General features: G+C 42.9%; 1 protein-coding gene across 1 annotated transcript in view; it reads left to right on the top strand.

Annotated features, from left to right (window-relative positions):
• Positions 1–12,288, top strand: part of NWD1 (NACHT and WD repeat domain containing 1) — a 94,364-nt gene that overhangs the window by 54,965 nt on the left and 27,111 nt on the right. The window contains 2 exon segments of the mRNA XM_006898323.1: positions 6,475–6,672; positions 8,108–8,230. Coding sequence (XP_006898385.1) covers positions 6,475–6,672; positions 8,108–8,230 — 321 coding nt within the window.

The raw sequence follows: 12,288 nt of genomic DNA, 5'->3' as shown, positions 1-12,288 counted from the left end.
CTAATCTCCTCCTGTGTGATTAATGGCCTCTGAAAATGGGTCAATTCCAACTTGATGGTACATAACAAAACCAAAAATATGATTAGTATTCCTGATTTTTCTCTTTTCCTTCAGGTCAATTAGGCATGGCTCTAGATGAATGTTTTGTTCATGATAGGTTTTGTTGTTTTGTGTTTTTTTTTTTTAGAAAACGAACTTTAATATTTTAAAGCAGATTGCATTATAAGACTCTTTTCTGAGATGGTATTACCAAATGTTTGTTCCCAGTGTGTACGTTTTCTTTTTACCCTGTTGAAGAAAGTTTTCAATGTGCACAGAGATTTAATCTTTAGAAGGACCCATGCATCAATTTTATCCTCTTCAGATTGTGAATTTCTGGTTGTATTTGGCAGTCTCTTTATACCTTGGACTAACGTTTCTAAGCTAGCTTGATCCCAGTTTGTCTCTTATGAAAGTTATGGTTCTGGGCTTTCCTCCCAGCTCTCTGATCCACCTTGAGTTGATTTTTGTGCATGGTGTGAGATATGGATCCTGTTTCAGCTTTCTGCAGGTGGAAGTCCAGTTTTTCCAGCACCATTTGTTGATAAGGTTATCATTTCCCCACTTTTTAAAAATTTTATTTTATTATTTTTTATGAGTGTACCATCAAATCAGATCTGACTGGTAAAGGAAGAGATTGCCCCTCCTTCTCCAGCAGAGCATCTAGTGGACTCGAACAGCATACCTCTGGGATTGCAGTGCAGCTTCTTGCCACTAGGCCACCAGAGCTCCCTCATTTCCCCATTTGATAGCTTTGATTTCCTTATTGAATATCAGTTGACCATAGCATTAAAAAAACCCAGTGTTTATTCTGATGATTGAGTATGTTGGGGTTGCCTTCAATTTGGCACCCTCAGTGATTAAGTCCTATGGCCCTGCTCCTGCCCCGTTCCATGTACCAGCAGACCAAGCCAGGCCTCTCAGGTAGGAAGTGCCAACAAAGAGATCAGAGTGAGCAGTCTACTTCAGCTTCACGTCTTCCTGCCTTGGCTTTAGAATCAAGCTTTTGAGGTCACATTCCTACCTATTATTGTCTGTGGAAGCTCTCGTGGCCTCAGGAGTTGTGCTGCCCACCCAAGGGCAGGCAGTTGGAACTGACCAGCTGCTCCACAGGAGAAGGATAAGCTATCTTCTCCTGTGCCGTGTGCTGGCTCGGAGAACCCTCGGGCCAGGTTCAAATTGTTTTCCTGTCAAACATTCTTCTAGGTGGTATAGCACTGGTCTGTGCGTTGCTGTACAGAGGTAACTCATGTTGCTGTGATGCTGAAGACTGTGACAGTGATGTGCCAGTCGTGGTAATGGGTACCCATGGTGGACAGTGTTGGCTGGAGCTTCCCAACTAAAACAAGCCTGGAAGCAGGAGCGGCATCCACTTCCGAAATGGCTTGCCTCTGGAAACTCTATGTATGAACAGTGTTCAGGCTGTTCATTCATAGGGTCGCTATGAGTCGTCTACGACTCGACGGCACCAAACAACAACAACAATGCTCAATGAACAAGGACAGTAAATAAGGAAGATTGAAGAACAATCGTGGTGATGGTGAAATGTATTGACTATCCCATGTACTGCCAAAAGAACAAACAAATCTATCAGGAGGAAATACAACCAAAGTGCTCTTTAGAGGTTGTTGTTGTTGTTACGTGCCATCGAGTCGTTTGCGACTCATAACGACCCTATGTACAAGAGCTCTAAATGCTGTTCTATCCTGTGCCAACCTAGCCATTTCAAAAACTCCAGTCACAGAATCAATCCATCTCATCGAAGGTCTTCCTCTCCTTCGCCGCCCCTCCACTCTGCCAAACATGATGTCCCTCTCCAAGGACCAGTCCCTCCTTGCAACATGCCCAAAGTATGTCAGACGAAGCTTCAGAATCCTTGACTCCAAGGAGCATTCTGGCTTCACCTTCTCCAGGACAAACCTGTTTGTTCTCCTAGCAGTCCATGGTATATTCAACACTCTTCTCCAGCACCACAGCTGAAAGGCATCAATTCTCTTTCTATCAACCCTATTCACTGTCCAACTCTCTGATGCATAGCACATAATTGCGAAGACTATAGCCTGGATCAGGCGCACCTTAGTCTCCAGCCTGACATCGTTGCTCTTCACTACTCTTGAGAGGTCCCTCACAGCTGACTTTCCCAATGCAATTCGTCTCTTGATTTCCTTGCTGCTGTTACCAAGAGTGTTGATTGTGGAGCCAAGCAAACTAAAACTGTTAACTATCTCAATCTCCTCACCATCCATACTGATGCTGCCAATTGGCCCAGTGGTGAGAATCTTTGTTTTCTTAATGTTGAGCTTCAGTCCATATTGAAGACTGCAGTCCCTGACCTTCTGCAGCAAGCGCTTGAGGTCCTCCTCATTTTCAGCAAGCAGAGTTGTGTCATCTGCATAATGCAGGTTGTTGGTGACTCTTCCACCAATCCTGATGCCACATTCCTCCTCGTACAGCCCAGCGTCTTGGATGATCTGTTCTGCATACAGATTGAAAAGGTACGGAGACAGAATACATCCCTGACGGACCCCCTTCTTGATTTTGAACCAAGCAGTGTCTCCTTGCTCTGTTCTGACGACTGCCTCTTGGTCCAAGTATAGCTTTTGCATTAGTGAAATGTTCTGGGATTCCCATTCTTCTCGGAGTCAGCCACAGCTTGTTGTGAGCCACACAGTCAAAAGCCTTTGCATAGTCAATGAAGCACAGATAGACATTCCTCTGGTATTCTCTACTTTCTGCCAAGACCCATGTGACATTAGCTATAATATCCCTAGTACCACGACCTCTTTAGAGGTTAGGATGGTGAAACTTTGTCTCACATACTATGTGCACACTGTTGGCAGTAGCCAGACCTTGGAAAGAGACGTCACGATGGGAAAGGTAGAGGTTCAGAGAAAGAGAAGCAGATCCTCAACAAGAGGGATTGAATGACTGTAACAGTGGGCTTAAGCAAGGTAGAGATCAGGAGGCTGGCACAGGACAAAGCAAGGTTTAAATCTGCTTTTCACAGGGTCACTGTGAGCTGTAGTTGACGTGACAGCATCTAACAACAACAACAATAACAATCAATTTTTTATTCTGTGGTGGATTGAGTACTGCTTTGATGCTGGAAGCTCTGTCACCATGTCATCGTTTAAACTGTGTCCCCCACAAATTAACTCCTATGACTGTAACTATAATCCCACTTTGGGAGGATTGTCTTTGCTGTGTTAATGAGACAATAGTAGTATCTGGAAGTGTCTTAAATGGATTTCCTTTGAGATGTGAGATTAACAAAGCAAGTGAGTAAGCAGAAACGGAGGAAGAGAGATTTCAAGGCACAAGAAAATATCCCAGGAGCAGAAGATCAGAAGGGGGGCAATGGCCTTCCTCCAGAGGTGGCAGAGAGAGGAAGCCTCTGCCTGGAGCTGGCACCCTGAACTTGGACTTCTAGCTTCCTAGCTGTGAAAAAAAGAAGTGTCTGATCATGAAAACCACACATGTGTGGTATTTCTGTTACAGCAGCTCCGAATAACTAAGGTAATTCCAATCACTCATGTTGGACAAGTTTCAGCTCCCAGGCTAAGACAGACTGGGAAGAAAGGCCTATCAACTAAATTTCAAAGATACCCAGTAGAAACTGTATGGACCACAAGTGAACATTTTTGTACATGTTTGCTTTGACTATATAATCAGAAGGGACCAATGACTGGAGGAGGGCATGATATTTAGAAAAATTGAAGGCTGGCAAGGGTGAGGGTGACCCTAAGTGAAATGGATTGGCCCAAGAACCACCTCAATGGACATGAACATGCCCCTAATTATGGGGATGACATTATGGTCAACATTTCATTCTAGTTCTTCTTCTTCTTGTTGTTAAATGGCATCAAGTGACTACATGACTCATAGCATATAGTCTATGAGCAATGGATCTGATCTCTGCCTTATTCTGTGCCACCGTCACCATCTCTGCTGGACTTGAACTCATTGTTAGAGTCGTTGTGTCAATCCACCTCATTGATAGGCTTCCTTTCTTTTGCTGACCTTCCACCTTTTTAAGCATGATGTCCTTTCCCAAGGACTGGCCCCTTCTGACAGCATACCCTAAGTATGTGAGATGAAATTTCACCACCCTTGCTTTGAAGGAGCACCCTGGTTGCACTCTCTCCAAGACATGTTTACTTGTTATTTTGGCAATCCGTAGGATATTCAGTACTCTTCTCCAACCTCACAACTCAAAGGCATAGAGCCTTCTTCTGTCATCTTTATTTGTTTTCCAGCTTTCAGATACATAGCAAGTAATTGAAAAGACCGGAGCTTCAATTAGGTTCACATTAATCTTTACACTGCTGTTTCACATTAAGGCCACTGTAATTCAGAACCAATTAGAAGACAATTAACAATCACAGAAGCTCGAGAATATGAACCGATTTTGAAAAAAGTGTGATTAAACTCAGAATCTTGCGTGTATCCTGGATTATCCACAGTGGCCTTAAATGCAATCGTATAGATCCTAATAAGACAGACAGAGGGAGCCTTGAGACAGAAGAGATGCTGCAGAGACACTCGGAGAAGAAGGCCATGTGACAGCGGAGGCAGAGATTGGAATGACGCGGGCATAGCTCAGAATGTATGGAGCCACCAGAATTGGAAAGAGAAAGAAATAGATTCTTCCTGAGAGTGTTTGGAGGGAGTATGGCCCTGCCAACATCTTTATTTCAGATTTCTGGATTCAAGAACTATTAAAAATATAACATTTTCTTGTTTCCAGCCATCAACGTTGTTTTGTTATAGCAACCAAAGGAAATTTTTATCTTCTGTCACTGACAAGTGCTAAGGAAACCATCTGTCTTAGTGATCACATGCTGATATAGACCACAACATACCTAACCACAAGTGTGTAGCTTTACCAGACAGAACTTTATTCTCTCACTCTTTGGGAGATTTGTTCATGATTTTTAGGTGCCATTGAGCAGACCACGACTCAGTGACCCTAAAAGCAACAGATCTGAACCCTGCCCTATCCTGTGCCATCCTTACAGTCTCTGATATGCCCATTGTTACAGTCACTGTGTCAACTCATCTTGTTAAGAGTCTTCTCTTTCTCTGACCTTCTACCTTCCCCAGTCTTTTTCCAAAGGCCAGCTCTTCCCGACCACATGCCCAAATGTAAATGAGACCATCGTTGACTCGAAGGAGCACCCTGGTTGTATTTCCTCCAAATCAGGCTTGTTTGTCCTTTTGATATTCTCCAACATTACAGCTCAAAGGCATAGATTCTTTTTGGTGTTCCATATTCGTTGCTCAACTCTCAGATGCATTGTTGTTGTTGTTGTGTACCATCGAGTCAGAACAAACTCATAGCTGACCCTCCAGTGGGTTTTCAGAGGCAGTTAATTTCACAGGAGGAGATCGCCCATCCTTCTCCTGCAGAGCAGCTGGTGACTTTGAAACATGTACCTTCAGGTTTGCAGCACAGCTTCTTGCCTTTAGACTACCAGAGCTCCCATCAGATGCATAGAAGCAATTGAAAATACCATGGCTTGGATCAGGACCATCTTAGTCTTTAAACTGACATCCTTGCTCTTTAGAGGCTCTTGAGAGCAGATTTCCCCAATGCAACACATCTCTTGATTTCGTGACTGCTGCTACCAAGGATGTTGATTGTGGATCCAAAAATGAAGTCACTGACAACTTCAATCTTTTCTTCATCTATCACATTATTGCCTGTTGGTCCCGTGGTGAGGATTTTTGCTTTCTTTTTGTTGATATACAATCCATTTTGAAGGCTATTAACTTTGGCTTTCTTCAGTAAGGGCTTCAAGACTTCTTCATTTTCTGCAAACTAGATCATCTGCATAACACAGGTCATTGATGAGTCATCTTCCAATCCTGATGCCACATTCTTCTTCATATAGTCCAGCTTATGCTGTCCAAATTCAGGCCACCAGCTCTCGGGGACAATTTTCTCTCAGTGTTGGCTCTGGAGGAACGTCCTTGCCTTCTTCCAACATCTGTGGACTCAGTATCCTTTGGAGATCTTTGTGTGTCTTGGCATCCTCCCTTGAGTATAGGAGGTTCTTAGTGCAGGAACCCTGGTCCAAATGACGCACTTTGCTCCCAGCCCTTCTTTCTTCGTGGTAGTCAGTTTCTTCTTTCCCTGCTTGCTCTCTCTCCTTTTATTTCTTCTAAGACAAAGGTGATACAGGCCACACCCCATACATCCCTTCCCTTACGTAACAGCAGAGCTGTGACCTGAGTAAGATTGTTTCATCCCACTCTAATCCTCTTACAAGTAGCCCGGCACTCATGGGTATGAATGTGAGAGAATGAGGCTGAAGAGAACACATAGGGGCTATATCTAAGGTTCTGCATTCACTCATGTCTTCTGTAGCCCTGGCAGGGTGGCTCCACCTGGCCTATTCTGTCCCTCCCTTAACCTGCACCTCTTTATTCCAGAGAGAAGCGTCCTCTACACAGAGATCCTGGCCAGACTCCATTTCTTCGCCACCTCACACCCAGCATTGGTGGGGCAGCTGTGTCAACAGGCACAGAGCTGGTTCCGGGCGTGTCCTCATCCAGTGCTGGTGCCCCTTGCAGGGTTCCTCCAACCTCCCGGTGGACCCCTCCAGGCGACCCTCACTGGCTGCCACAAAGGTGAGCCTCCCCAGAATCACAATACCCTGCCTGGCCCCACTTGCTCAGAATCACTGAGGGCATGTGTTTCAGGTTACTCTCTGGGGTCTCCTCTGCCAGTCAACACTCCCAAGGGTATTGTCAGGGCAAGCCCTTGCTGTCTCATACTGACTCGGCTCTCCCTGACTCCCCAGAGACTACAGATTACTGGAGTAAATACTACTAATGAGCCTGGGCCACGGGGATGCCAACTGCATCTCAGAGACACCAAGTTCTCATCTTACAGATAGTTAGTTCCTGCAATCAACAGACTTACGCTAGTATTCTCTGGACGCAGAGAGAGATTCCTTACTAGCCCCTGAGACATTGAGAGAATAATAAAATCCCCCATAGTATCAGAGTGAGAGAAGAAAGTTTAGTTCTTTCTATTCATCTGTTTTCTACTCATCCTTCCATCTATTTATCCATCCTCTCATTCACCCTCCATCCTGCATCCATCCATTATCCATTTATCCACACATCTATTCATATCCATACATCTTCCCTTCCATCTGCCCACCCTTCCATTCATCCATCATGTACTCAACTCACTCATTTGCCATCCATCCATCCATCCATCCATTCATCATCCATCCTCCTTTTATACATCCATGCATTTGTCTATCTTCTCATCCATCTATCTCTCCACTCGCTCATCCACCACCCTTTTTTCCTTCCATGCTTTTATCAGTCCATTCATTCTTCCACCGATCTTTGTATTCATCATCTCATCCATCACCCATTTTGCATCCTTCTTTCTATCCACAAACTCACTCATTCTCCATACATCCATCTGTCTGTCCCTCCTTTTCTTCTGTTGACTACTCGTCTGTCCCTCCATTTTCCTTCTATCCATCTGTCATAGATCTTCCTTTTCCTAACCCTAACCCTAACCCTGTCTATCCTGTTACTTTTCTTTACATGCATCCATCCATCCAGTCACCATCTGTTTGCTCATCTTTTCTCCCTCAATTCTTCTCTCCTTGCCTCTGTGTATTGGTATTCATTGAATCTTTGCTCTGTTTCTGCCTTGTGTGTGTGTTCTGTGTTTATTCTGCTCTTTTTATAAGACATCACTCAAAAGTTACTAGGTTTAGGACCCATTCTTCTCTGGCATGGCCTCATTAACCTAACAAAAAAAACCCTTTATTTCCACACACCATCATATTCACAGGTACAGGGGTTAGAGCTTACAGCTTTTTGAGAGCTCTGCATGAGTCCCTAACACTACCTAAGAGCAGTAAAAACAGCACAACTGAACATCAGACAGGCATCTGACAGCCCTGGCTCTGCTATGACCTACCTGTGTGCCTGTCTATGCTTCAATTCCCTTAAGTATTAAATAGATGTTCATTAGAAGACCCTGGGGTTGAGGACCCACAGAGAAGCACATATGTTCACTGTTGTCTGGCTGCAGGCATCACTGCTATGGCGTGGAGCCTGGAAGAGCTGCAATTGGTGGTTGGCACCCAAGATGGTACTGTGGCTGTGTGGGACATGAAAGATCACCAAGTGATTCATATCCTAACTGGGCACACAGGTGAGACTTGGATAAGGGACTTTATGATCCACTTCTTCCTAGTTTCTCTGGACCCTCCACCACTGACTCATTTCCCTATATTGAAATTTGGCCTTTGTTTCTATATCTGTATCTACAGCTGCATAACTAACTGGCCCCAATGAGCCAATTATTTAATTTATCACATGAGGGTTGACAGTGCAAGCTAGGTTCTGCTGATGGCCCATCTGATCTCTTGCATTTACAATCAATTTAGCAAGATATCCCCCAGCAGACTAGCTGTGCTGAGATGAGACCGGGTTACAAAAGAGTAAAACTTTCCCTAGAAGTGGGGTCCCTAAATTCAGATTTCTTGCCCCCCTACACTTTGAGAGAATAAATTTCTGTTTGGTAGAGGCATCTACTTGTGATATTTCTGTTATAGCAGCACTAGGTAACGAAAACAAGATCTGGTACCAGAAAAACAGAGCAAGATTTTGATAGACACCAAAAATGTGGAAGTGGTTTTAGAATTGGGTAACGAGAAGTGACTAGAAGAATTTTAAGGCGCCTAACTTTCATTGTCTATGACTCGATGGCACCTAACAACAACAATAGTAAAAACCTTGATTGCCTTGAAGAATTGTTGGTGGAATTCTGACCTTCAAAGGCAATTCTAATGAGGGCTCAGAAGGAGTTGAAGAACATTGTAACATTGGAGATGGTATAAATGGTAAGGCACAGTGGTAGAGAAATAGGTGCACTGTGACCAAAGGACTGATGTCCAGTGGCAAAATAGCAAGTGGCAAAAGGCAAGAGAGTTGAGTGCCTTCAATCAGGAAGCTTGCTGGTGGAGTGGTCGCTTCAGTGCTGTTACTAGAGTCAATATCACTCAATGCAGAAGTTCGTGGAGTCACTTCTCACACTGAGCAAAGCTGGTCAGTGTGTGGAGTCACTCTCCCTTGCTCTGGCCTCTCAAGCGAGTCCAATTCCTCCTTCCTCACACCCTGTGGCTACCTGTGGTTCATTCAGCATAATACTCTCCAGTCTTTCCCAAGTTATGTAGCATTTTTCAAAGTCATTGCTCTTTAGAATGCCTTGTTTAATAGAGCTAAAGAGTTTTCTAACACTTGCTGGAGGAGGGCAGAGTCTGGACTGGTCGAAGGGGCCTGAGGGGATAAAAGGACAAGGAACCAGGAAATAGAAATGGAAGAGACAAGAAGCACGGTGAGCAGAGCTCCCTCAGTGAAAGCATAGAATCACAAATCTTGGGGTTTTGAAGGGTAGACCTATGGCCTCTGGGGACTCAAAGGATCGGGCCACAGCCTCCTGGGTTTCAAAGAGTTAGATTGTCACCCTCCTCTGACCAGAGAAAGTACCATGATTGGAAAGAACTACTCAAGATTTTCCTTAGGTAAGGGGAGAAGAACTCATGGTTGAGTGTCTTCAGGACCTGTAGTCCTCACAGCTTTTATTGATACGTTTTTCATTAAATAACCAGTGAAATATTTACTGCTAAACTCTTTTTTTTAACTGTAAAATATTTACGGTAAACTCTTTTCTTATTTGCTGGCCTTGCCAGTTTCCATAACTACTAGTTTCTCTAAAGTACCATGGCAGCTTCAATGTAAGAATCAAAGTTATGCTGTCCCAGGGCCGGGAGTTTGTTTTGTCTTTAACCCAGGCAGCTCCTACCTCGGTCAGCTGAGCAGCTACATCTCCCCCTACTTGTTTTTCTTTTATAGATTGTTTTTTAGGGTGTAAAAATATATTATTTGCCTTATACAATATGCTTTAGTACAGGTAAAGCAAATTACAGAAAAGAAGGTAAATAATTTGGCTTTTGCTGGTGAGGCAGTGTGGTGGAAGGCTGCTTCTTGCTCTGGAACCTGCAGCCTCCTCTGGGATGGGGCTCTGACTGCTGTTAGGGGAGTGGGGGCCACAACTACTCTATGTACTTCCTGCTGGAAGGGGTTGTAGTTAGTGATCAACAGTTAGATGGAAGCTGATTCAAGGGTGCACAGATAATCTGGGAGCTCATGAGAGATTACATGTGCAGACTATTTGTATTGTTGTCTGAAAGATATAAACTTGAAAGTATGTTAGAAAGACGTGATTTTAACAGTATTGAGGAGGGAAAGAAGAGGGGGAAGAAAACGCACAGTAATGGAAAAAATGAAAAGAAAACATTTTTATGTTAAAAATTATACAGAAATAAATAAAAATTAATATTTTTCAAAAATTAAAGTACCATGGCTTGAATTGGGTTTGGGGGATGGAGGGAGAGATTTTAACAATAATAGTAGGGACACATCTCTTTTTCTTCTTAAGAGTATTTTGAACCAAAATAAAGGTTTCAAAAGCAAACTTGATTTTCCTATTTTAAATACTGTGTAGAACAATCCATCATTACGCAGAATAAAATTACTCATTACACACTTTCTCTTACACTTTATTCACTTGTTCTTACACTTTATTTGCTTACTCTTACTTTCTAGTCATATGTTGTTGTTGTTGTTATGTGCTGTTGAATCGTTTGCGACTCATAGCGACCCTATGCACAACAGCCCTAAACCCTGCTCTGTCCTGTGCCAACCGCACTGCCTCTGACACACCCATCCCGATTTCCCCAGTCACAGAATCAGTCCATCTCGTAGAGGGTCTTCCCCTCCTGTGCTGTCCCTCCACCCTCCCAAGCATGATGTCCCTCTCCAAGGCCCTGTTTTACTTTTTGGTCACTTACTCTTTTTGGGGGAAAATAGACCTTTTACTTTAAGATCAAATTACATTCTTTTCCTTCGAAAAGAGTACCACTCCTATTATCTTTCTACTTATTAGCAGATTTACACACACTTTCTCACATCTTCTACAACTGTTCAATCAGTTCTCACAAACTCTTATGCCTTCTGCAACTATTTAGTCAAAGATTCACATTTCCTTACTACTTATAGGTGGAGCAAAAGTGATGTTAATTACATAAGGGAATCAACTCATAGCGGCCCCTCTTGTAGGTTTTCATAGAGTTAATCATATGAGAGGAGCTTGTCCATCTTTCTTGCTGAGTTTTTTAGATTTACCTGTTTCTCCTCCAGTTTATTCCATCTGTAATAGAATATCTATTTTGTGCCTGTTCCACCATTGTATTTTGATAACTATAGATAACTTGGAGTCTAGACATCACATCCTTCCAGAAGAAGAAGAATTTTGCCCCAGAAAACTTTTGACTTTGAGTTGATTTAAGACTTTTAGGGTGAATTTTTGAGGACCAATAGACCAAATGTTATAGAACAAATTGTGTCCCTCCAAAACATGTCAATTTGATTAGAACACAATTCTCAGTATTATGTAATTATCATTCTTGTTGTAATCTGATGGAATAATCCCACGTGTTGTAAATCCTAGCATTTTTAATGTTCATAAGGCAGGATTAGAGGCAATTGTGGTAATGAAGCAGAATACAATCTACAAGATTACGTTGTATCTTATATTGTTAGTCTTTTTGAGATATAAAAGAGATTAAAGAAGCAAGCAATGATAGAGGGGCTAGACTACCACCAAGAAAGAAGAGCTTGAAGTAACGCTCATCCTTTGGACCTGGGTCCCTGTGTTGAGAATCTCCTAGATTCAGGGGAGGATGGACGCCAAGACACATGTAGATCTCCAAAGAGCACTGAGTCTATAGATGCTAAAACCAGTCATAGAAAAATAGTACTATGTTATTCCAAGTCCTAATTTTCTAGTGCTACTGCAATAATAATTAAAAAAATACTACAAGTGTGTGGCTTTAACAAAGACCAATTTAGTTTAAGATGCTAGAAGTCCAAATTCAGGGGATTAATTTGAGAAAGTTCTCTTTATTTATTCTGGTAAAAATTCTTTTCTCAGAATTCTGTAACATTCTACTCTTACATTCCTTGTGACATCTCTATCTATTTGTGTTTGTTTCTGTGCCCACTAGTCTCTTTTTATAGCTCACTGTGTACTGTTGTTGTTATGTGCCGTTGAGTTATTTGCGACTCATAGCGACCCTATGTACAACAGCCCTAAACCCTGCTCTATCCTGTGCCAATCACACTGCCTCTGACACACCCATCCTGATT

The sequence above is a fragment of the Elephantulus edwardii genome, unplaced genomic scaffold (genome assembly GCF_000299155.1).
Source record: "Elephantulus edwardii isolate Elephantulus edwardi_28Jun2011 unplaced genomic scaffold, EleEdw1.0 scaffold00226, whole genome shotgun sequence".
Classification (NCBI taxonomy): domain Eukaryota; kingdom Metazoa; phylum Chordata; class Mammalia; order Macroscelidea; family Macroscelididae; genus Elephantulus; species Elephantulus edwardii.
Note: the sequence above shows the minus strand (reverse complement) of the source record. Positions and strands in the feature narration are given on the sequence as shown.